We start from the raw sequence: 26,390 nt of genomic DNA, 5'->3' as shown, positions 1-26,390 counted from the left end.
ACCCTCCCTTCAGATGTTTACATACATTTATAAGTTCCTCCCTGTGACATCTCCAGGCAAACCAGTTTCAGAGTTGTCAGCCCTTCTCCATGTGGCAGACCCTTCAGTCCCTTCATCATCTCTTTTTGTTGGATGTTTTCCAGTTTGTCCATGTGTCTATTGTACTCGAGAGCCCAGAACCGGACACATTACTTCAGGTGTGGTCTCATCAGTGCTAACTGGAGGGTAAGAATCACCTCCCTCAACATGCTAGCAACACTTCACTTAATCCAGCCCAGGATACCATCAGCCTTTTCCACAATGGTATATTGTTAGCTCAAGTTTAACTGCATGTCCACCAGGACCCCAGGGCAGCTAAGCAGTGTTGCATCAAATCAACTGCAAATTGAGGATTGTTCATTCCCAGGTGCAGGACCTTGCACTTGCTGGTTTTGAGCCTCATGTGATTCCTGTCAGGCCACTCCTCCAGCCTGTCAGCATCCTTCTGGATGGCAGCACAATCCTCTGGTGCATCAGCTGCTCCTCCCCGTTTGGTGTCATTGGCAAACTGGATGAAGGTTCACTCTGACCCATCATCCACATCGTTAATGAAGATGTGGAATTATGTGTTTGGAGAAATTACCCCTGGTGTACATTGCTATTTACTGGCCTCCCACTAGATTTCATGCTACTGATCATCATCTTCTGGGCTTGGTCATTCAGCCAGTTTTCCACCCACCTCACCATCTGCTCATCTGGCCTATACATCAACTTCTTTATGAGACTCTTATAAGAAATAGTGCAGTAGGCAATATCCACTGCTCTCCCCTCATCCACCAAGCTGGTCATCTAATTTTAAAAGTTTATCAATTTGGTCAAACGTGACTTTCCCTAGGTGAATCTATGCTGACCCCTCCTAATGATTTTACTGTCCTTCATATGCCTGGAAATGGTTTTCATGATTAGCTGCTCTATCACTTTTGCAGGAACTGAGATGAAGCTGACCAGTCTGGAGCTTCCTGCGTCCTCCTTCTTGGCCTTCTTAAAGAAAGGAGTGACATTTAGCTTCCTGCATAATATTTATGCAGTTGTTCAGAAGGTAGTTCTAGAGAGAGGAATAAAAACTCATCTTTATGTCCTCTGCAGGTAAGAGTGATGATTGTCAATTGCCATGAGGCTGTTTGAGGTAATCAGAATATTTTCTAACAATGACAACAGCTAAGCCATGAAAGTTTATCTGGGAGGACTAAATATGGCAGTCTGTTGGAGAACATTGTACAATGGGTCATGACTGGCACCAAATAAAATAAAACTTCCTAGCCATATATGTATGTCCAAAGGCATTCAAACAGAAGTTAAGCTTTATTCTTTTATGGCTTCTGGTAGTGTCTAGTTTTGTCCTCTTAGTAATGTAATACATTTAGGTATATCTCTTAAATCATAAAGTGAGTCAAATGTAAGTCTTGAATCAGGTAACGTAGTCCAGATGTGAGATATTAATTCTAGAGTTATGGAATATCATCTTGAAATAGTCTAGACATTCCTATCAGTGAGAGTCATTGGATGATCCCATCTTGTTAGGCAAGAAGGAAAGAGAAGAAAACTGATGTACAGATCGATGCAGCACTATGAGAAACATCACGCCTACTATGTTACACAGATTGGGACTTTTAAAATTAACAGAAACACATGAATAACACATGATGGGTACAAATTCCTCATCAATTTTGTATGTGATCCATCAAACTGACATATGGCTATAACCTATGGCTCATTGTCTCCCTCAAGTGGATAATACAAGGAAAGGGATTTGTTTCTTTTAGACAGATTTTCTTTGTTTTATTCCATCCTGTTTTGACTCATTCTTCAGTTTGAAGGGACATGGCTTGATACATGCAGCCAGTTTGACCAAGAATATGAGTATACAAGGACATAAAAGCTGTGAAAAAGCAACATTTGGGAGGATAATTTTTCTTTGCCCATGAGATGTACCAAAAATCTTTATGTCATAGCAATAGGAGACAGATTTCCTGAAAGGCCATACAGTATTGTTCACAACTGCAAGAGGGTAAAAAAATTAAAACAATGGCTGGCAGAAAGAACAAAAGTCAGTTGTCTGCAATCTGAAGTCCCAAAGGTTTGCTTCGGTGTTTTCTGTGGCAGGGCACAAGCTGTGAACCACACATCTTGAACAAATGCCAGTACTCAGATTTGGGTCATTAAATTGGACAGAATCTGTTTAGGGCTGTTAAGCCACAGCATCCAGAATCCCTAAAATACTGTTATTTTGGTTGGTTTGGGGTCTTTGTAGATCTGGCATTATAAAAAATATTTGATGGAAACTCTCTTGAAAGATCTTAAATTCTGTCAGTGTGTATGTTATCATAGCTGACCTAAATGGAAAGACAAAGCAGGAAAGAAAAAAAATATTAAATATTCAGATTTACTGGGTACTAGTGATAGATTTCTGTGGGGAAAGGATGAATCTGTCATCCTTTGGTAATTTCATTTTGGAAGGTTTAAAGGAATTAGGCTACAAGTCTACATTACTCCTAACTTTGAGGTGTAAATGCACCTAATGGGAATGTAATAAACCCAGATAATTTAATTTAAAATGTTTAAAAATAATGTTGAGAAAACCAAACAAACCCAAAACCCATTCTCACTAAGATCTTTGCAGATGTGTTTACTTTTAATGGGGTTAAATTCTTATTGGTGTTTATAAAAATTGTTTTAAATGAATGGTCTAAATTTGACATATATATTCTTATTTGATAAATTTATAAATTGCAATTAAAATAGTCAACAATAAAACAGAAGCAAGCAAGCAAGGAAGCTTGGGAGTTAGCTTGGGGAGGTTATGAGGTTTTGGGTTTTTGTTTGTTTTTTTTTTGTTTGTTGTTTTATGTTTTGTTTTGTTTTGCTTTGTGTTTTCTTGTTACAGTCCAGGATCTTGTATAGCAAATTCTCTGGTACATCTCATTTTGAATACTGACAAACTGAGTCTGTACTTTCCTGTTTCTTTCTAGTGGTCAATACTGATAAAGTTCAAAGTTCGTTCAGTGTAACTGGGAAGAAACATGAGAAGTTCTGTCAGTATTGAAATGAAGGAGTTTTGCAATAGTCAACACTTGAGAAATTACAATCACAGACTGTCTTCCCATTATGTCCCTGACTTGCAGTGTGATCTTAGGCTTGTTCACCCAACATTCCTGCTCCAATATTCTTCATTTGAGTACTAATGAGACATATGCAAAGTCCCTAAATACCCTGAACAATAGATAACAATAAGAAGACAACAGCACTGGTGGCACTGGGAACCTCTTTCTTGTCAGAGAAGACCTAATTCTTGGTAAACTGTTGTTGGCTAAGGAAAGCATTGAGAATTTCACGTCTGGACAAAAATGTAACCCAGGCAACAAGGGAAAAGGCTCTAAATCAATGTTGTTGAGTTGAAGTGAATACATGAGGGTATTACACAATCCATCTGCAATGTTAGAACCGTACCCCTTTTCTTCCCCTTGCCTTCCTTTCTGCCATCCTAGAGTGACAGCTTTGACTCATGTATTTTTTTATGTTTGACTTGCTCTCTGTTTGTTTTCTGGTCAGAAAACTCTGGATAGTAAGTAACAATGCAAAAGCAGTCAGTGATAAAAAAAAAAAAAAAAAAAAAAAAAAAAAAGGGGGATGAAATCACCGAATCAGTGCTTGCACAAATGTTTGATCATCCGACCTCACGCAGTTCCCATCATATGGCTGGTCTTGCAGCGTTAACCTGCCTTGCCTTCCCCGGAGATCGTGGAGATGACTTGGTTGCTCTTGTGGCGATCCCCGCCACTCCTTTCCCTCCTGCAGGATCGCACAGAACTCAGCTTTCCACGACGTTCTTCCACTCAGTTTTCCTCCCGCGATCCGCTTAGTCCTGGAGTCCTGGAGAGGTAGCCTCCTGCCCAGCTCCCTTCACCGCCCTGGGTGGCATGAAGCGCTTTGCTTTAGCAGTGCGTTTGCTTTTAACAAGAGTTATCTCCATTACCGCTTCAGGCAAATGAACTGACTAATGAGTTTTTTGTCGGCCATGGAAGTGTGCTGCAAGTAATTAAGGGATATGCTGTGGGACCGATTAAGCTGCAAGTCACAGCGGCCGGAGCCCAATCGCTGCGAGCCCGTCGCAATCTGTGCCGCCTGCGCTCGGCTCCACAATGGGATCATTGACTATTTATTTACTTCGCACAACAACTCTGCTGTTTATTTAATTATAGGAGCTTTTCAGTCACCCACCCCCACCCGCTCCAACCCCATCTCTTCAGAGCTTTTTGAGTCCTCCCCTCCCGCCTCTGATAACCGGTCTGTGGCTTGGGTAGATGAAGCGGGGCAACGCCTGAGCATCCTTTGTGGGGTTCAGGCTGCGCTCCCCCGGCGGATCCTGGAACGGGAATTTTCCGTGAGGGAAAGACGAGGAGACAGGGATTTTCCTGTCAAATTTCTCATCACATCTGCCTGGAGGTCAGACCTCGGGAAGGCTGCACTGTGGAGGGGGAGGCGCAGGGGAAATCCTGCAGCTCTTCAAGGCATGTCCGAGTCACGAAACAAAATCGGGAGAAGCTCACAAGAGGCGAAGAGACGCCTGTGGCGCTGCGGGGGCGAGTGTGGCTGGGCGAGGGAGGCGCTCCCGAAAGGCGGGGCGGACGACACATTTCCTACCCCAATTCACCAGGGAGGCCTTGGTGCTTTTACCACAGCCCCCCTCCCGCAGCGTTGACGCTTAGGAGCGAGTCGGGGGCAGGGGGGAGGGGGGTGCGGTTGGGGCAGATGTGGTCGCCCACTCCCTGGATCCTTTTCCAGCCCGGGGAAGTGCCCGAGCTTAGTACCCGCTAATTCAAGGAAGGAGCGGGGACAGGCGGGTTTCAGCATGAGAACAAGTCGAGAAGCAGCCGAAGCTTTTTCTAGCTCCCCCGCAGGCTGAGATAGGAGCACTCCACTCACCCCCGCATCCACGGGGAAAAATGGGGACGGGCAGGGGTCTTTGAAGATGTTTCACAGGCGCAGGATTCAACTCCCACTTTCTCCGCGTTTACAAAACGGGCTCGGGGACCACAGTTAGGAGCTTGGACTTTTAACGCCGTGAATATTCGCTGTCCGGCGAGTTCGGGCTCTTCGGGCGACGGCGCGGGGGGGAACCCTGCGCCCACCGGTGGCCGGCGGGCACCGGCGAGACTTGGCGGTGTGGGGAGCCGGCAGTGGCGGCCGTAGAGAAAGCAGGTTTCTGCTCCTTTAAAGGGCGCTGAACAGCGCTCCCGAAGGGAGGCGGATCTCCCTCCTTCCTCCCTTCCCTCCATCCCTCCCTTCTTCCCTCCCTCCCTCCCTCCCTCCTTCTCGCTCTCCCTCCTCCCTCGCTCCCTCCTTCCCTCCCTCCCCGTTTGCCGCCGCCGTCAGTGGTGCCCGGACGCCGGCTGCACCGCAGCCCGGGCTGTCCCCGGCGTCCTGCCACCGCCCTTCCTCCCCCGCCTCCGCCTTCCTCTCCCTCCCCGATTCCCCTCCCGCAACTCAAGGTAGGAGGATGTCCCGGGGTCTCCGGCTGGCCGCCACGGCCGGAGGGGTTGCATGCCAGTGAGGGGCTGCGGGGGGCCGGGGGTGGCGGGGGATGCACCGTGGCCGCGTTGTGCCGAGAGCTGCACACCACGATGGCTCTTGGCCAGGTGTCTCAGGGCAAAGGCGGGCGCTGAGCTGGCCGACCCGAGCGCTATTGCTGCCCGGGTCTGTCCCTCACTGTGGGGAAAACAGACCTGTCGGCTTCCTGTCATCCTTCCATCGCTGCTCCGCATCGTCAGAGCCGCCGCTGGCCCCACGCAGAAAGTGGAGGTGTGGGAAGAGGGAGCAAGAGGCCAGGGCAGCGCAGCCTCCCGATGCCCCTCGCCCGGTGCCCTCCCGGTAGCCCGGAACTCCCTCCCACAGCCGGAGCGTTGCTCCCAAGCCGGGCTCAGGGAGGCCGAACCGGCTGCATTGAGGATGTGCCCCCCGCTCTCATGGGGGAGCGGAGGTGACAACCGGGCTCTAACTTCGCTAGAGTTGTGGGTGGACAAAAATCTCTACTTCCGTAAGGTCTCCTCCTGCCCCTACCCGGCCCCCATCGTACAGCGCAGACAGTCCCCCTTTCGGCTTATCGGCAGCCCTGTAATTTATTTCTGAACAAAATCAGCATTCTTTGGGTGAGCATCCATCGCTAAAGTAGCCAGGGCACTGACACTCTCTGGAAAGCAAGAAACATTCCTGCCTACGGAGTGCAGGCATGATAGCAAGAGCTTTGCATGCACTGAGAAAGAATGAATAGATCGTAATGGAAACCTCTCTTCACATTCTCCTTAGAAACTTTTGGGGGAGTACAGCAGGAAAAGCATAAAGCACCATCATTTTCCTCCAAAAATCTTGCACAGCTTCCCCAGTCCCAAAGGAAGCTGAAGGGACCAAAGGCTGATCTGTAGATCATGTCAAAAATATTTGTTTTTGCTGCTTAAAACTTGCTAGGAAAGTGCATTGCTGTGATACTCAAAAGTGCCTGAACAAGAAAGTCTATTGCACACTCACTTCATTAATTAGAATACAAGTCTTTCCACTAGCTAAAAATTAATTGCCATCTTAAAATGTCATTAATCATTGGCACAGCAGAAACTTGGTTGTAAATTTGGACTGAGATAATAACAAACAGAGAAGGACCTATGGGTTCTTTTCTATAACTGGTGGGAGTGAAATGCCAGTGGGCCGCAATTTGTTTTAAATGATAATATCAACATTCATTTTAATAGTTTGGCAAATGTTTTAGAAGGGAGAACTGTGTTACTGCTTTGTCAGCAGAGCTGCATTACTTGATTCTAGAGATCTAGAGATGCTGGTCAGGTGTTGCAGTAAGCTGTGGCTCTCCTCACACCAGATTGCAACAGCAGGAGGACTGTGGTGGCATGTGAATCTGAAACGTTTGCAAGGATTTGCCGAAAAATGTCCAAGAAACATTTGGGGGCCCATATGTTAAACATACATTAAATTTATAGCAGCTGCTGTTGTGAGAGGTCAAAATAATAGATAACGTGATATAAAAACCTCACTATCTGTTCTTAGAGGCATAACTATGACCTGAAAAAAAAACCTATTCCTTTCTAAAGTAATATGATAAAACTATACATCCCAGTAGGTGGCAGCTAGCTAGAACTGGGTTAACTTTTATAATGATAACAGCACATAAAAATTAGATCTGATGGGGAAAGCTCCTGATATAGTAAGGTAATCAGAATCACATATCTCCCCTTTCCAAAAGAAACATTATATACATAATGTACACCATTTATACTTCACACAGAGCTAAAACTGTAGTAGGTTTTTATTACCCAGAAAAGATGTAAGGCCTCAGAGTGTCTTTTCTTCTTTCCCTGTCTATAGCTGGATCACTATTTTTTGTATCGGCTACACTTGAACAGAGTTCTGTATATTAAAGACGTCCTTGTGTATTGGAGATGTGTTACCACTATGTCTACAATAGATGACCAAACAAATCAAAACATATATCCAAGGAATTGTAGATTTCCCAGCTGATGATCACTGAAGTGTAGAGGGCAGTTTCATACAGACTTTAATATGAAAAGAGCTGTGTAACAGTGGTGACAAGATCCCAAAACAGAAGACCAGTTTATCTACCATGACATTTTATTAGGGATTTCCAGACTTTGAATTGTACATCTCACAGGGAAAGAAATATTGAAGGCACTAAGGATAGTTACCTGCTTTCATGTTGAAATCAGTCTGCAGGATGCAAGAAGGTATCCTTTTCTTTTTCATGAAGAAGTGGAGCTAAAGTCCAAATAACAGAAAAGGAGTCTAGGGTGGGGAAGACTGAGGCTTTAGTCTATTATATAGTCTATTAATTGTCTTCAGTCACCAAATATTTAGTGAGTTCTAAACATCTGAGATCTTGTAAGATTTAGTTTTTTATGTAAGGGACTTGTATTCTTGAGAAAATATTTCTGGGTTAACTACGACTTTTCCTCAAGGTGGGAGCTAGGGTTTGAAAGTAGGGGGAGGAATGTTAATACAGAGCATTAGGCGATGTCTGCTAGTAGATAAGGAGAACATAGGTACTTCTGAACCCATAAGATGCCATAAAATAGCTGGCTAGCTAACATAATAGAGGGAATAATATATATATCTTTAAAGGAGCCGATAACAGATTTTAATTTCCTTTCCACACTGTGAAATGACTGGAAAGGGTAAAAAACCCCAGGCGTTTTGACACCTGAAGCGGGGGGGGGGGGGGGGGGGGGGGGGGGGGGGGAGCGAGGCTGGGAGCGCTGTCCACGGTGCTGAAGGGGCCGCCCGGGGCCGCTCCGGGCGCTGTCCGCGGTGCTGAGGCCGCTGCCGGCGGCGGCGGAGGGGGCTGGCGCGGGGGCAAGGAAACTCGGTGTGAGCCTCAGGCGTCAGACCAGGGGCTGCAGCGTGGGCTGCTGAGTGTTTAATAGTAGCAGGAATTAACCACAAGTAGTTTTATGATTCCAGTTCTAAACGCCTCCGTGAGTTAGGTGCTCTGTTGGGCTGAGATTACAGGTAGCTGTATTATTTTTTTTTTTTCAAGAGACCTTAGAAAATCTAACTGGTAACAAGAGTCACTTTGTCCCAAGTTTATGTATTGTTTAATGTGCTAAACTTGACGACGAATATTATATTTTCAAAACTTTTCACCAAAACAAAATTAAACAAACAAACAAATAAATAAATAAATAAATCTTGTTAGATTGCAAGCTGCACCTTAGCATTCACAATTAAAAACGTATCTAAATATCCTTTATTTCAGCAACACCAGGGAGGAAGACAATGAACTTTCACAGTGTTCACGTGGGTTGGTTTTATTTCTCCTTGGACTATGAAAAAATAGAAACGAGTAGAAGAGAATAAATGAAATAGTAAATAGAAGAAAAAGCGTCTCTCTGCATTTTTTACTGGGAGATATTCTAAGTGTGAACTGAAGGAGTCGCTAGATATCCTTGCTTTTAACACTAGGTGTTCTTTTTAAAGTGCTCCAATAGTCAAATCGTCTGATTGAATTCCCTGCTAGACTGCAGAGCTAGCCATTCATGATACTTATTTTTGACACTGCAGTTATACCTCCATCTTAAGGAAAAAAAATCAATGATGTTTAATAATCCTCTCACAGGCTGTACATTTCTTTTCATCAGCATTTTACAATGTTTTAAGTAAAAGTGTGCAGAGGAAATCAGTAAGGCAAAATGATAAAAAGTTACTGAGAATTGCTAACACGTCTAGGGGTACAGAGCGCAAACACTACAAGTTATAATCCTAATGCTGCTGTTACTTATTTACAGGTCTACAACACACAGATGTTAATTAAGAATAAACTGTAACTCACCTCTGCCATGCTCTGCTTCTGATAGATTTCACAGAGTGTTCTCATTAGCTTGGCATCATTGGTATTTACTTCTGTAAAGTCAGGTTTATTCTATGTTATTCTGTATGTATCTGTGGGGAAAGTCTCCCAGTGATATTTTCTTTATTAATGAAAAGTAAAGGAGGGAGATAAAGGAGACAAAAGATGTCTGTAGGTGGAATGTAGAAAAAAATTAATTCATTTTCCTGATGGGAAATACAGGAATTATATTTCAGTATTTGTAGTAAAGCTCAAGCAGGTTCAGCAAATCCTGACTCAGATTGCAAAGTCTGGCAGTCCTGGTTTAATGTATTTAAGTGGATGCACACACACAATTAATTGCATTTCCAAGGAAAATCTAAAATAGTCCACAGAATGGGTTTATCTTCTTTGGAACACCGGGTCAAAAACCAAAAATCCATAGCTGCATTTCCATATATGAACTCAGTATCCCATTATCAAATTGGGAAATGCTGCTGTTCTCACTGAGGATAGCAAAATGACAAACTACGTAGATCATAGTACAGGGAGGAACAGCAACATTTCCATAATACTAGAGTGAAAGGAAAGCAGAGTGCAAAATAAGAGAGTGACAGAATAAAGTGAAAATCATAAACTAGTAAATCTCCTAGTTACTGTCTTTTAAGCAACACTGTAATTTCAAGCAAGTTTAGCGAAACAGGTCTGTGCATTCAACAAGATTGTTCCAGTGCTGCCGGTTCCTGTTACCTTGCAAAAGCAGCCTGGTGCTCCGTTATCACTGAGTCCGGAGCAAGTTCCTAGGGACAGTCAGTACACAAACCATAGTATTTATCCTACTCCATGCATTAAAATTAGTTACAGTTAATGACTGTCATTTTTTTTTTTCTTTCCCAAACCTGAACGTTACTCTGATAACCTGCATGACTTTGTTGTCAGCCTTCTCTTTCACAACTCTAAAGCTAAGTGATCTCGACCCAAGCACTCAGCTATTGAAATACAGGAATTGATTTTCACAAAACCGATTCCCTTCTCCCTTCTAGCAGCACTCCCCCCCCCGCTCCCCCCTCCCCCGCCCCTTATAGCTATTGTTCAGAACAACTGAATAACTAATAACAATAAGAAGCATGTAAATATAACCGAGCTGTGTTTTTTGTTTTTTTTTTCTCCAACATAGCTGGGCGATCAGATCGGTTGCATAATAGAAATTGGGAAGGCTGTCTGGCAGGCAGCCTTAAGCAGAGAAGAGCTATCTCAATTTCTCTCACTTAATCTTGGCTTCGCGTCAGAAGCTGTGCAGCAGTGCAGTAGAATGGGAGCACGGCAAAAGCTTCGCCAGTGAAACGGCGGGCGCTCGCTATGTGGCGGTACCTCAGCGATCTCTCGAGCTGGATTACCTATTGATTTTCCTCCTTTCTCGCCTCCCAGGTTTACTCGGCTGGACACTGTGTGTGTTTGGATTTCTCAAGGATTCTCCCCCGACTAACATGGATGTCCCACCATTCCTTGCAGTTGAAGGTTGCTCCTTGGCGCAGTGAATGAAGAACATGCAGGGATTGCTAATGGGTTTGGGAAGCGTAGATTCTCTGCTCTCTCTGTGACCATGCCGTGATCGTGTCTGAGGGCCATCAGTTTACGTATCCTCATTCTCACCCTACCGGGAAACCTGACGGCTTAGAAGGGGGAAGTAAGGCAGCGCGTGTGTGCATAGAAACATCATGAAGATTATTTCCCATATTGTAACTAATTCAGTCTTCAGATGCACCATTAGACTCCTTCTTTGCTTACTGTGGATTGGATATTCTCAAGGAACCACACATGTATTAAGATTTGGTAAGATTTCCCGACACTTTTTTTCATTGTGTGTTTCAGCCTGAATGTGATATGCGGAGGATTGACTCAAAAGGGGATGCTGGGGGAGAGCTGGGACGTGCTGCCGGAGTCGGGCAGCGAAGTCCCTCTTTATTTTGCATCCGGAGGGATGAATTGCTGTGTGATTTTTTTTCTATCGCTGCTGCTCATTGTAGCCGTAGTAACGGCACGGTGGTGATGATAATTATAATAACAATAGAAAAAAGACTGGCAAACGTGGTTGCCTAAGGCTCTGCGCAGCTTGTGTGGCTTCCTCGTAATTGTTTCCATTGTTTTGCTTTATTGTTTCCATAGTAGAGGAAAGCATGGCTAATACGGTGATTGATCAGTTGAAAACCTGCCAAGTAGTTGTTAAGTTTCGGCCGCCCGTCTCTGATCCCCCCGAGCCGATCCCGGGCGGGCGTAACGCTGTGATTTGAGACCTTTGGGCTGATCTCCCTTTAAGTGTCTGTCTGTTTGCTTGACACTTGAGTGGCGTTTAGGGTTAGAGAAGAGAAGATTTATGTCTTGAGCGGCGCTCGGGGAAGAGCCTTTGCAGTACCTTTCAAAAGCACAGCTTTTCTATGCGAGAAAAGTTGCAGGAGTTCCTCCCTCTCCCGGGGAAAAAAAAAAAAAAAAAAAAAAAAAAAAAAAAAAAAAAAAAAAGTCAGAATGACATTTCAAGAATAGAGAGGGTTTAGAGTTTAAAGGCTGTCCCAGCTGGACCAGGGCACTAACCTTAAGAGCTCTGCCTGTGCCAGCGCGCATGTTCGTGCGTCTAAGCAAGCGAGGCAAAAATTCCAGGCGCTGCACCCCATACAGAAGTTTTGCAGTGAGGAAGGGCAGGACGGAAAGTTCGGAAAGCAGGTCCGAAGGGGTCTGTGCGGCCGGGGATGTCCTTCGCTGGTAGTCTGGGGCGAAATAGGATGGGAGCCCCGCATCAGCATCCTCCTGGTAGCCCGGGTACCGCGGGCGAGCCTCGGCAGGGGGCGGCCAGGAAGGGACAGGCTGACAATTGCTCCCCCATACAAGCAGCATCCTCTGTGCCTGCCGACAGCATGGGTGGACGGAGGAAGAGCGGATCTCCCGCATTCCCGGTGTCCGCGATAAACTGTGGCAGCCGCTGCATCTATTTCTGTGGGGCACAGAAATCTCTTGCCTTTGCCTGGGAATAATGCCTTGGTTTGTATCTATTTTAATTTAAATCAGCACCCCCGCATACAGTTTTATATGGAGGGGAAGGTGAGTAATGATTAAAAAGTCACCAGGCTGTTACCAATCTGAATTCCTAGCATCACGTTTTTTCTGCTTCCATCTGGTCTAAAGGTGGTGCTTATGGCACGTTGCTCTTAGCAACCGTCCTCAGGAATGCCTGTTTCTTTGGACATGGCTAAAAGGGCCCGTATATCATTGTGGGGGTCTATTTTACAATCAGTCTGATCCATAATCATCGCCGTGAATTTAGTGCTAGGATGCCTGTAATGTGGCACTGGCCGGCTGTCTGTCTTTCCACGGGTGCCGAGAATCTGTCTCTAGGAGCCTGAGTTACTTTCAGGTATAGCAATGTAAACAAACATATTCCAGGTCACAGCACTAGCAAGAGGTGGACTTTCCTTCTTTAGAGCGGCATTCCTTCAGAACTGTTAGTCCGGTGTACCTCTAGAGACAGCTCTAGAGAGTAGCGCCTTGGCAAGCGTCAGAGCAATAAATAATCGCCAGGCTGAAAGGTGATGCAGCGGGTCTCTGTTACCGAGTGACATGGTGGTGCATGTGTATGTTTTACTGGGCTAACTTCCCTTCCCAGCTGCCTTCTGGTCACACAGCTGGCCAACGAGTTGTGCTCACTCCTCTGTTTGTAGCAGCGAAGTAGAAATCAGTTTCTGCATCTCTGCCTGCTTTTCCCTGTCTTTGAAAAGAAATGTCGCCAAACCATCACTGAACATTAAAAGTAGGTAGGGAGCAGTTGGTAAGTTTATTTTGTTGTGGAGAATGTTAGATGTGAAAAGAGCAGGAAGACTTTTGCCTTGCTTATCCGGGCCTGTTGCACATTTCTGTTTTAAAGGAGTCTGGATTTAGCTTAGTCCAGGCTAACTCACTCTGTCTGTGACCACGAGAGAACTTCCACGCCTTCTCTAAAAGCTGACATCTCTGTCTCTGCGTAGGGCTTAGCAGGGTGGAGGGAGGGTGCAGGGATTGAGCTGTGGAAAAGCTTTGGTTATTTCTGAGGGGGAATTCCCCACCGCCTCCTCTGGGTTCCCGTGCTATCAGTCCCTTTGGGATGTCCTTGCGACCAGGAGGACGGGAGTCCTTCCCGAGGAGAAGCGAGATCTGAGGAGATTCCCTCCAGAAGGCAGTCTGCCAGCCCCCGCTCTTCTTCCTCAGCCAGCAGTGCTATGGCAACAGGGGAGAGCTTGAAGCCTGCCAGAGCTGCAGCCCCCTCATTCCTCCTGTGCAAATTAGCCACCATGGATTCGCATTGTCCTTCCCACGGCTCCTCTCATTGTTGGGACTAGCCAGCATGTCCTTTCTCTCTCTCCCTCCCTCTCTCTCTAAAGCTATCTTCTAGCAGCCACACAGGAAAGTCGAACCGCCTGAGTTATTTGTCAGATTCGGGAGGTTATTTCTATATTATAAGGTCTATACCTTATGGAGCAAACACGGAGAGAGGCTGGTGCGATGGCACTGTTCCCTCCCCAGCGACACTTGCTTAGGCATCTGGACACCTGCCTGTTGCAGCTGCTGGAGTTGGGCGACGTGGTATTCGGGCATACACCAGGCGCCCTTCCTGAATGCCACATTGCTTCATGGGCCATGCGACCAAGCTCCCTCCCTTGCCCTTTCGGAACAGTTTCCCACAAGCGAGCCCAGGGAAAGCTGAAGGTGAGGTTTTCTATATGGGTACTCGAGGGTGTCAGATGGGAACAGCCCTAAATCACTGATGCGGATAAAAGGATAAATCCCACCTTGACGAGGGAGAAAAGCAGCAGCAATATTTGTTTCTCCGCTGTGCTAAGTGTGATGGAAACCTTTTCCTTATCACTTGGCACCGAACAAAAGCCAAAATACGTGATCACCGGCACATCCTCTACGTTATCGGGGATCACATTTCTCAGCTTTCCGATTCACTGCCCCTGTGTAAACTCAGACCCATGGCAGCGGCTCCCAAGAAATTCCAGGGAACTCGGCGGATCCAGAGCCCAGCCGATCGCCTCTCTGCCCACGACGTGGGACAGGGCACGTCGGGCTGCTGTTCTTAGGACTGCCTTTACCCCCTGAAGGCATCTCAACCTTGTCCCCGAAATGCTGAATTAACAAGCCCATTAAGAGCTGTCAAACACCTGTAATTGCTCACCTGTGTTTTCAGAAACCCACCCCTTGTCTTGCCCAAGGCAGCAAGAGCCTGGGTTATTTAAACCCCATTTTTTCCCCACCTACTACTACTATATGGAGCTTGATTGTCAGTGCTTTGAAGTCTGGAGCCCTCTAAAATGCCCTTTTTTAAATTTAAACTGCCCGTTTCCGGCCTTGTCTCTACTGCTGTGAGCAGTTCGTCTTTCCTACAGCAAATGTGTGAAGAGAGACCTGTGACGGGAAGGTGAAAGCGGTTTGGCCACTGTATTTGCTCTCATTATTCCTGGAAATGTGGTGGAAGACTGAAGATCTTCACTGCAGGGTGCTCACTTACCTGATAAGTTTTAACCCACTTTGTGTGATGTTTTATTTTCTTCAGGACATTCAAGAAGGGTAAAGACAAGTAGAGGCATATACCTGTAGTTTCGACTTTTTGGTGCTTTGGAGTTGCCTGACTTGAAGCAGGTGAGAGAGGGAGCTGAATGTTTTGTGTTACAATGAGCTACAAAGGAAGGGTGTGTGCGCGCATGTGGCTTTTTCCAGCTTAAAAGCAAAAGAAAGTCGAGAGAGAGATAGGAAAAACTTTTCAAAGGAAAAAGGAAGAGTTTTGAACTCTCACCAGAAGCATTTCTTACTAGTGACTATTTTTAAAATATTTATTTTTCCTAAAAAATACTACACCAAGTCCTCATGAAGGCTAGCGCTTTCCTATTACCCTACATAAAGTATTAATCATAGCAAATCAAATATTATAAAATTATGTACTCTTTGTGATTTAGGAAAAATCTCCCTCATTTTTCAACTCCTTTTTGGGAACCCCCAGAGGGGAATTGCTAGACGTTTGAGTCTTCATCTGTGAAGATTTGGTATGGCTTTCATTTGACATGACACTTCTTAGTTGAGCTCCTTTGTCTCAAACAGATTGAGTTTATCTCCATATAATTGTTTTTAGGAGCTGGAGTGTGGCAAAACCAGAGAAGAGGTTGGCTCACTGCGTCCACTGCCTGTGGAGGTGACAGTGGGTGTCAAAACACATGGTTCTGGGATTCAGGAGACCATTTAAAAATTGTAGCAATTAAAACCAGCGAAGTCATGGCATAGCAGTGGGAAGTAGCTCTGTGCAGATGTGTATGAGACAAGAGGTCAAATGGAAAAATGCCTGCTGGGTAATCGAGTGGAGTTTTCTTAAGGGAGTTGCATTAACCCGCCTGGATGTGTACTTTCTTTCCCTTGGATTTTGCATTGACATCCTTTTAGTGGGAGGAGGTAAGGTTTCTGCCTCTATTTGAGAGAAAGAAAAAAAATGTACACATCTTGTTTGAGTGGGGAAGGCAGTCTGCCTTTAGATCAAGAGTGTGATGAAAATCTGCAAGCCAAACTCTCATGGCAGCCCTCGGGGGTCCGTGTCTTGGCAAGTCCAGCATTCAATGCCAATCAAAAATTTACTGCCAAGGAGAAGAATCTTTCAATATCTGTTAACATCCTCACGAAGATGCATTCAAAATCAGTCTTACAAACAACAAGAGGAATCTTTGAAAGAAGAATAAGGTTAAGAGCCTCGGGAAGGCAGCAAGGAGTTGAGAAGCATTGTTATTGACTGGTCTAGATTAAACAGCACAGAGGAAGATTTCAATTTGATAACGTCACAACCCTTCCTGTTTTTCTTTGCTGCTTCTGCTGACAATTTTGTAAGGTAATTAAATTGGCTGATTGAAGTCACAGTGGTCATGGGGCGATAAAGACCGTTTGGATTTAATGGAATTTAGAAACAACGGTGCACTGCACACAACTCTTACAGAACGAGAATTTTAATGACTCATTCAGGGTGCTGACTACATAGAACGTCCTGGACGAGTTTAATTGAAAGGGCAAAGCTGATTAGCTGTATACAGTCTTTATTGCACTAGATAGGGGAATTAGACTTATCCTTTTAAAATACTCATTATTGCATTATCAAGATTTAGTGTAGGTTAAGAAAGCTTTCATCTGTGTAGGCTTTCTGGAATATCCCCAGATCCTTTCACCCCGTGTTTGGAACACCAATAGTCTCGTAAAATGATTTTCACACAATTTCCTGATAGCTTGTATTCTTACTGATTGCTTATTCTTACCTGATAGCTTCTTACTGACTGATACTTGTTCTTTGAAGAGATGCAATGTTCAAGTAATGCCTCAGTTTAAATGTGCTTGCTAAAAGAAATGGTTTCTGCCACCAGAGATAAAAAAAAAACTAGAGAAAAGGAGATTTTTCTAAACTCAAATATTAGAATATAATTTTATTAGTTTAGTTTTAGGTTTTTTCCCCCCCATTTATTTTATACCAGAGAAAATCCCCTCAATTTAGGGAAAAAAGCAAACCAAACATTTTGTAGTCATTGTAAATAAAGCAGATCTTTGTACCCTACTTAATGTATTTACCTTGTCTGTTTCTGAGTTTTAACCTTCATCCTCTTTAATCTCTTTCAGAGGAACAATTACTACTAGAAGGTATGTCAATAATGCAAAAGAGAAAATAGAGGGTGCCTTATTTCCATACTCCCCAATCTGCAAGGCAAATTAATTTTTCCTGAATAAGCTTTTTATAGTGTTATGCTGTAATGTATATTGGAAGATTAGATTAAACAGCCTGATAACATAATGACATAATGTTTCATTATGCTGTCACATCTGAACTGGAACATGGAGAATCAAAAATCACTGTCATATTAATACTTATAATTTTGTGCAAGTTCCGTGCCATCCATGCTGTGTTCCCCCCTTTCTTCTCCTCACTCCTGCCCCATTTCTCCCCTGAATCCTTTGGCTCCTTTGTTATAAAATAATAAATGTGTTGGGCACCTTCAATTTAAACAGCCAAAGCTCTCAGTAATGCAAAGAATACAGAGCAAACACACAATGATCATTATTCCAATACTGGAGCTCAGCCAGATTTGGATAAAGCAGGTGTTATAGTAGTGCTATGTAAAACACTTAGCAAACTCAAAACTAATCTAAATTTCATTTAAAAGTACTTCTTAATGAATTAAAACCACCATGCTTTTTTTACCTTTAGGCAAAAATTAGAAGTGGCAAATGGGTGCAAATGCTCAAGTTCAAATGCTCAAGTCAAGACTGCTCTTTTTGCATTGCTGCACTTGCATCAAAATTTGCAAGTGACTTGGATCAGTCATGGATCAGTCATGATTCAGATATCCTTGAACATTATTCTTCTGGTTCAAAATGCTACTGAAACACAGTAACTCATCTCAGAATGTGTTTGGTATGTTGCTTTGAAATGAAATACACATTTTTAGGTAACAGATTTTTTAAAGTGTTTCCATTTCCAGGTGTTTTTGCCTGGGGCACAGAAAAAGATGTTCCCTACTGGTATTGTGAGTGGAGGCTACAGTAGGAGTAGTTCAAAGCACAGCTACACTGTAGAGTTTAGATCACAAAGTTTGTTCTTAGTTCACAGTAAACTGAATGTGTGTTTTATTATATTAGTATTTTCACTCACAGACTCTTTAAAACCGATTTTTTTCAAAAAAACAGTTATTTGGATTTTGAGTCAATGGATCTAGGAATGTTGAAAGTGTCTGTCAGTCTTCAATCATGAAAAAAACTTCTTTGTTAGAATCATTAATTCCTGTATAAGGCTTCATAACTGACAGAAGAACAGTCCAGGGAGAGCTTTCCTACTTTGCTGTCAGGAACTGTTGCTTCAGAGACTTGATGTCCTTTTAAATTCAAATTATGATTACTTTTTCCCCCCTCTTCTTTTCTTTTACCTTTATATTTTACTGCATGTCTCTGTTTACTAATTTGAAAACATTCTATCTGATTTCAGTATGTATAGCTAAAGGTTAGCATCATATATTTAAAGACAAATGAAAAAACGTGGTTTCATGGATAAGCAGAATAATTTTGAAAGAAACATATTTGTTTGGTTGTTTTTTATTACTTTTTGTACCTTGCTCCTGTATTTGATCCTTTCCTCATGCTTTGTCTTTTTCCTTATTTATTTTGAAATAGTGACATGGAAAGTGATTACTTAGAGGAAAGAGGCATGTATATTTGAATATTTTTTTTTTTTCTGGTCCTTCTTGGAAAATCTTTGTTTTTCTAACTTTCTGGGGAAAAGTAAAAAAATCTCCTCATTTCTGTCTTGAAACTAAACTCCCAGTCTAAGCCATGCCTTAGGGCTCCTCTGCAGCATTTGGAGAGTGAAAGAGGCAGAAGGATTAGACAAGGTTGGCTTAAGCTGGATAACTCTTGGATGGCTTAAGTTAGGCTAGATGAACCATGTCTCTCATGGAATCAGCAATATGGGAAAGTCAAAGTGGATTGAGTGGGTTTTTTTTGTTTTCTCCCCCGGCTTTAGTGTCTATCATGACATACTGAGCTAATTTTTTTCAGATGGACATTTAAAAGGGAAGATTGATATATGAATGGGTCATCAGTTTATTCCTGACATGAAAATACAAAAATGCTGAATCAGAGACCGCTCACTCATTCTGCTAAAAACCTGCCAGCAAGTGGGTGGTGCTTGTTTTCACAATAGATAATCATAGTTAGTCCTTTAAATAAGGAGTTGTGTATGAACACATATCTTTAACTGATTACTTTACAGAAATTTATTGAATAAAGCTTATCAAGCTTGCCTCAAAAGGTGCAGAAATATTTCACTCTGAAAAACTGTGCTGTCTTCATACGTAGTTTTTTATGTATGTCCAGTGCAATATTTCAAATTGTTACATTTCTCTGAATATAAAAATAGCTATTACTTTAAAATGTTTTTTGTCCTAAGCTAATTGATACTGAATGTAAAAAAAATTTCTTAAAAATAAAGCATGTACATGATTAGGTAATAATCTGGGTAAATTTATTAAAGATTAGTTTATTGAACTTGCCATCCATTTGGGCTTTGTCCTTCCCTAGGAGCTAAATATATACCATCTATTTCAATCAGCTCAAGAGCTAAACATATGTCAGCTATATCAATCAACTCACATTTATACTGTTATTTAGAAGTTGCACAATTAGGACATGATTTACCAAAGAGTCCATAATTAAAATAATTACACTAGTAAGCATGAAACATTTATAAGACAATCTGAGTCTCATAGCTCACAATTGTAAAATTTGACTTTCACTTTTTTTAAGCATGTAAGCAAATATTTTCAGTCCTGCCCTAAGTGTTCACGTTGCAAAACTTTGATGAAACCAGTTATTTTACTTGGAAACCAATTAATTTTATTTCTACCTATATTTTTAGTGTGAGTGCTCAATCATCAGTCAATGCCAAATACTGAGATTGTCAGAGATGTACAGTCCTTGAGAGTTGAGTGCAAAGTTGACTTATGATAGTGTGTTTTTATCTTTACACCATTGATGAGAGGAAATTATGTAAAGTTTCTCATATGTAGTGATTCAAAACAACAATTTATGGATCAAATATTGGAATAAGATAACTTGTTGTATGCCTGGGGTGTGATTGTCCTCTAATTTTCTATTCTGTTCAGTGCCTTATGTTAATATGAAGTGAAAGAAGAATCAAATCTGTAAGCTGTAGCATGCTGTTTAGAAAAAGAGTGGCTTAGATTTCTCTCATGCTAAAATGAAGAAATTGTATTAAAGTTTATGGGTATTTGCTTGTTTCTCCCAGGTATAGTCATTGTCTGTATGAACTGGTGATGGAGTATTCTTTCTAAGTTGCATGATTAGGTCCAAAGTGATGTTGAATACAATGCTCTTCAAGGCAAACCACCTGTGCTGGTTACCATTAGCAAAGGTGCTAATTCCAGAACTTGTCTTTCCTTGAATTTTTTTTTCCCCAATTATCTTTAAAGTCACACTACCGTTTTTGACATCTACATTGCTTGTTCACTTATTATTGACCTTAACAATATGGAGGCATGTACTATAAAACAAATTGAACATGATAAAAATAATTTGACTGATGGTGCTTTTTGGTTTTGATTTTTTTTAAAGCTGAAAATGGTATACTAACTGGTTAATGCAGTTCAGTAGTAGCAGAACAACTTGTTTTACTGAACATATGCTGTAAGACAATCAGAAACATTGTACTATGCAGAATTATATGTAAATAACAGTAACAAACATAAATATTACATATTCTGTGAGAGAAAACTGTTTTCTAAAGCAATAACTTCATTGATATTTGGAAAATTTATCCTACAAGGCGGAAATCTTTAAAAGAAGTTCCATGCTACTTATTCATTAAGAATTTGGGTAAAAAGGTACTTTAGGAAAATTAGAATGACGCAGAGTACTCAAAAAGAGTGGAATGAATTTTCTTTTAAAATGCTTAATCACAGTGGTTTTTTGTTTTATATATTGTATATTAATGGGAAGATGTATGTTCACATTTTATGCATTTTAATAACAAATATTTAAATAAATGCTTAAAAATGTCATAGAGAACTTTTAATAATTTATCAGCATGCATATGAGTATTAAAATTCATCATTCTTGTTTCTTATTGTGCCACTTAATGACCAATATCAGGACTGAGCCCTGGGGAATCTAACTTGTAACCTCTCTGCTTATCTGATTTCTACTGTTCAGTAGTGTTTACAGTTTTCATGTATGCTATACTAACATATAGTTTTATATGGTTTTTAATTATTTTTTTAATTAAAAAAAAAAAATTGTTTTTTTATTCAAATGATAAGACTTCACCCCAGCCACATTTTCAAGTTAATGATTATACATTTAAAAAAAGTATTTCTATACTGCTTAGAAATACCTATTTTCTCTGGTGTTTTGAGGCACCCATATATACTTCTAGTGCCTTCAGGAATGGAAGTTTGATATTTCACTCTCTAAAGCTGATTTTTGGAGATATTACTGTGCAAAATTCAAATGCAAGGCCAGTGACTAGTCTGTCAATTTGTAGTAATTTGGAACTCTTCTTTTTAAAAGAAAATATCAAGTACCGAGGGGAGTATATCTTGCTGGTTTTTAACAACTGTGCTTTTGAACCAGTCCATTTTCAAAGCTAAGTTTTTGGTGCTTTCCTTCACACCTTGAGGTGCTGATCTATTTCAGTCAATGAACTACTTGGACATGCTCTAGTCCTGACAACACTGTTCTCTTCATTTTGTTGAAAGAAAAAAGTTGACAAGCAGGATGGAGGTGGTTTGAGAAAAATAATACAGATGAATTCAAGGCCATCAATGCTGAACAAATAACAGAAAGGAATTGAAGAGGGTTAATGGAAAAAAAAAAACCACTGTTTGCCTAGAAAGGCCATGTACAACTGTCCAAATAGTAAGATTTTTGTTTCTGTCTAGTCAAAATCATAAAGATAATATTTGATAAAATGATCTGATAATTCAACAAAATAGGCATAGCTTTTTTTTTTTCTAAAACCAAGAATTTGCTCAATTAAATCCCTTTGCTTGTTATTGAATATTATAATGTTTACATAAAGATCAGAAACATAGTTAAATAATCTAGTTTTACCCAGATTTGATCTTTTCTTAGCCTTGAAGGAAACATGCATGAGATCAGTTCAGGAGAAGTGGTAAGCCCTGTGCATACCTCATCTGTAAGCAACCGAGGAAAGAAAATGGAAATTTGCGAAAGATACGTGTGACTTCCTTCCAGTAATGCTATATGTATTTGTTTGGATGTCCTTGAGAACGAAAGACTATAAAATATGAGTGCTATTAAGGCTTATCTCTTCAGATCTCAGCAGACTCTATCATTCACGACATTCAATATGCCTTCAGAAACTGTGTGACTGTGATACAGCTAAGAAAAAATGTGTTCAAAAATGCATTAAATCAGATTTTCTAATGTGTTTTCAAACCTGCCTAAACAATGAAAAGTCACATTTAAAGATCAGTTCAACATTAGTCAGTCAGAGCGTGTTCAGTGTTGCCCATTTGTGACCTTTTGTGTCTAGACATTGGAGATTTCAAACTGAGCTGCAGATTTGTATCATTCTGTGATCATCAATGTTCATTAAACACTACTTTGGTTGTAATTTAAAGTAACGCTATGCCCTATTCTCAAATAAGGTGTGTGGCTTGCTTTTCAGAGTATTTTCTACTCTTTTCATTCATGGGAGGATGCTTGAGTTGGATAAAGCTGTTGTATTTAGCTCTTATTTGGCCACAGGCACTCTGTTCACAATAATTTCCTTTTTTGTCCTTACTGTCATCTTCTAGTTGATAAGTGTTGTAGCACATATTTTTGGAAGCCTTCTTCACTTTGTTTCTACAGATAACTGGTGTTCTACTCACCAGAACCCATCTGGTGGTTATAAGGATAGAAGCTCTTGGTCTTCTACTCCACTATGGTTGTATACTTAAAAAAACAAACAGCAATATTTTCACTAATCCATGTTAACAATTGGTTATTGTGCTTTTGATGGTAAGACCCTTTACTTACTTTTGGCAATAATTTGAATGTCACAAAGTTTTCTTTGATTTTACAAGTACAGCTCTGTGTGAATGTGTGCACACACACACAGGTTTTTTGTGCTGTGGTGACCCAAATGCAGCAAAAAAGTGGAAGTATGTTTCCTTTGCTGGAGTTGTCATTAATGCAAACCAGAAGTGCCTGAAGATGCATCAGGGGTCTTTGATGGAAGGACTCATAATGATTATCCATCTGCTTCCTGACAAGTAGTGTAAGCCTGGGATAGCAAAGAGCTGTGAAGGTGGCAGAATGTGTTCTCACAGGGTGTGAGCTTCATGAATATTTTCAAAGTGGTCGTGAAATTAAAAAAATTTCAAGCAAGAAACCATGAAATTTAGCAAAGAACCCATAAAGTCAAGCATATTTATGATATTAAAGAGAAAAAAAGAGAGAACACTAGAATTTTCTATCCTAAAAAAGATAAACTAAATTCTGTGAATGAAGCTTCTACCTAAAACACCCCACTAAAACTGCTAAAAATGTAGAAGTGGTACTTTTTAAGACATCAGCTCTGCTTACCATGGACCAATATTCTCGGTGTAAGGGAAATCTTCATTTATAGGGAATTTACCTGTGTGAGACCCATAGTAACTTCCTTTCACTACCCTTTTAAGAGGAGGTAATTATGCCAATGTTTCAGGGTTCAGCTAGCAGCGCTGTAATCAGTAGAGCCTGGAGAAGTCCATTTCTGCTACAGTTTAATCTCTTAGTTAGATTAAAGCTACAGTACTTCAACAAACCTCTTGGTGAGTTTTCTGTGTCTTGACTATAAGGAACTATGATATGCTGAGCTTTTAGTTCTTTGCTGATCAATTATGGGAACTCCTGAGGAGGCAGAAGATTACTATCATTACTTCTGTATTTGACTCCCCTATTTCATCAGGCACATTTTCTTCAAAAGCTTGCCCACATGGATAACTACACAAATATAGTTAGTAGGTGCAAAGCCAAATGAGATTTTAATTCCATGAATCCTCTGTTGAACCATAATTTTAAAGACCAAGAAACTGAAGGAGTAATAAAATACTAATTTAAGATTTAGAGTTCATGCAGCTCTGATATTGAATTAATAAATAGCAACTAATTTTGTGTATTTTATGAGAAAATAGACCCAATGATAACCAGAAAATTTTGGCTTTGGTGTCACCATAAAGGTCGTTGAGCTGTTAAGCAAAGTGAGAGAAAAACTGGAAAAGGGTTAGTCTAGGTATTAATGAAATATCTTATGCTTGGGGAAGACTTTTTTGTGCTGTTATACAAAATTTCAAAAAAAATTTCTATGAGAGCTGGCAAAGAATAAGGGTATGCTAAGATTTTCAGATGCTATGAGTTCTTAAATGCCCTAAGTACAATATTTTATAATTACAGTGTTAGTGACCTGGAAATGCAGAGGACTGCAGTGCTTTTGATTTTTCAAATATTTTAACCCATGTTTTATATTTACTTCTCAACTATTTTTTCAATATTTTTGGAAATTAGTTACCTTTCAATAGAATTTCATATTTTTAAGAAAACAAGTTAGGTTTGTTTGCTTCACAGGTAGGAGTTTTTTTAACACATTATTTCAGAGCTAGGACTAATGTTAAAACTTCTATAAAAAGTGCTATCATATGTTTACAGCATTATATATATTTATAATAGCTCTTTCAGTAGCAACCAAATATTTTCCTCTTTGTCTTATGGAAACAGTTTTTTCAGTAACACAAAGTGGCACAAAACTTTTCAAATGAACTCAAGTTCCATTTAAAAATGTTTTAAATTATTATGTGTAAAAAAAAAAAAAAAAAAATATATATATATATATATATATATATATATATATATATTGGTCATTGCATTCACCAGTATTCTCACTGACAACTGCAAAAAGACAAATGAGATACATTTCCATGATCATATTTCCCTGCTACACTTCCACAACTTTTTCTGCTGCAGGGCTGAATACTGCTTTACCAAGTATTTACTTTGCCTTGTTCCATTATTATTCCATATACTTCCTTGCCATATGGCATCTTTTACTGTTATTTCAGCATTTATGTAGAAGAAATAGTTAATTTAAAGACTTGAAGTTATCATTGGAAATCTCCAGTGTAATTTAGTAAAATACTAAACAGAGTCCTGACAATTTTGCTTCTCTGAGGTTTGTGTCAGCAGTGAAGTGTATGGCCTCTGGGTATGAAGAGATATGGAGTATGGTGTTTTTAGCTATACAAGCTACTATCTAACTTGGAAGCTTATTTCTCTCAAAAGAAGAATGTATTCTTGTCAGCTGGGGTAAAAATGTGAAAAAGTTTATAGGGAACTTGAAGTTGAGTGCTTTGATCTTATTTATTCAACCAACCAACCAACCAACCAACCAAATAATTTAAAAAAACAAAACCCTGAATTAAAATACACCTCAAACCAAAACCAAACTGTCTTTCCTTCTGGGCACTGATATAATTGTTTTAGAGACAGGAAAATTTGATTTTAAGAGTGCAGAAACTACAGAGCATAGTTTCATGTTATACTCAAACAGTGCTGTTGAGAAATGTTACTGTGGCACAAGAAAATAACTGTTGACCATTGTTAAATAGGTAGATTATTCTGATCATTACCTTGATCAGAAAAAGTTTCTTATTCAAAGTAATCTCACAGCTGCCCAGTAGCTGTTGAGATCCTAAAGCTCAGAAGGACAATCAGCTCACTGGTTACATGGAATAGAGCTGTATTATTATATTTTTCAGTATTTTAGTGGAAAAAAATGATGAAGATGTTGGTATCTTATGAAAGACATTGTGTTTGTGTACTTTAAGCAGTTGGAGTTTTCATTCATAGACTAAGATTCTTCATGCGCCAGTTTTCTAGAACTATTTCCTTTGTTCAAAAGAAAGAGCTCTAAGTATAATCATATATAAAACTGATGACACAAATATGAGATTATTCAATATAAATAAACCTTAAGCAGCCTTGGTCAAGGATCCCGTGTTATCTAAGTTATCTTTTCTTGTAATGGATCTTCCATGACCTTGCCTTTTTGACTGGATACAACTCCAATAAACAGATAAATGTTGGTAATGACCAGACAAACATAAGAGAGAGAAACTTCAATCATGTTAAAACCAAATATTACTTTTAAAAGAACACAAATTTAATACCATTCCGAAATCCCTGCCTGTAGTTCTTGGGAATTTACCAATAGTTATAGAAGTTATTTTTAGGATGCTGATAAATACTGAAAATTTATTAAGTAAATTAAATAAATAAAGTTATCTTTTAAAAAGAATGCTAGTCAGCCATATGCTGCAATTGGATTTTACATTTGTTTTCACAGGTGCAACTGTTGGAATACAATGGGAAAGGCTGTGTTTCAGAACTGGGTGTCTCACTTTCATGT

General features: G+C 40.7%; 1 protein-coding gene across 1 annotated transcript in view; it reads left to right on the top strand.

Annotated features, from left to right (window-relative positions):
• Positions 1–5,474: 5,474 nt before the first annotated feature.
• GRIK2 (glutamate ionotropic receptor kainate type subunit 2) overlaps positions 5,475–26,390 on the top strand; it is a 356,820-nt gene continuing 335,904 nt past the window's right edge. The window contains exons 1-2 of the mRNA XM_053973181.1: positions 5,475–5,528; positions 10,811–11,215. Coding sequence (XP_053829156.1) covers positions 11,101–11,215 — 115 coding nt within the window. The 5' untranslated portion in view covers positions 5,475–5,528; positions 10,811–11,100. The remainder of the gene's footprint in view (positions 5,529–10,810; positions 11,216–26,390) is intronic.

Source organism: Vidua macroura, chromosome 3 (assembly GCF_024509145.1).
Source record: "Vidua macroura isolate BioBank_ID:100142 chromosome 3, ASM2450914v1, whole genome shotgun sequence".
In the NCBI taxonomy this organism is placed as follows: Eukaryota; Metazoa; Chordata; class Aves; order Passeriformes; family Viduidae; genus Vidua; species Vidua macroura.
The sequence above is the reverse complement of the archived record's forward strand: the minus strand, read 5'-3'. Positions and strand labels throughout refer to the sequence as shown.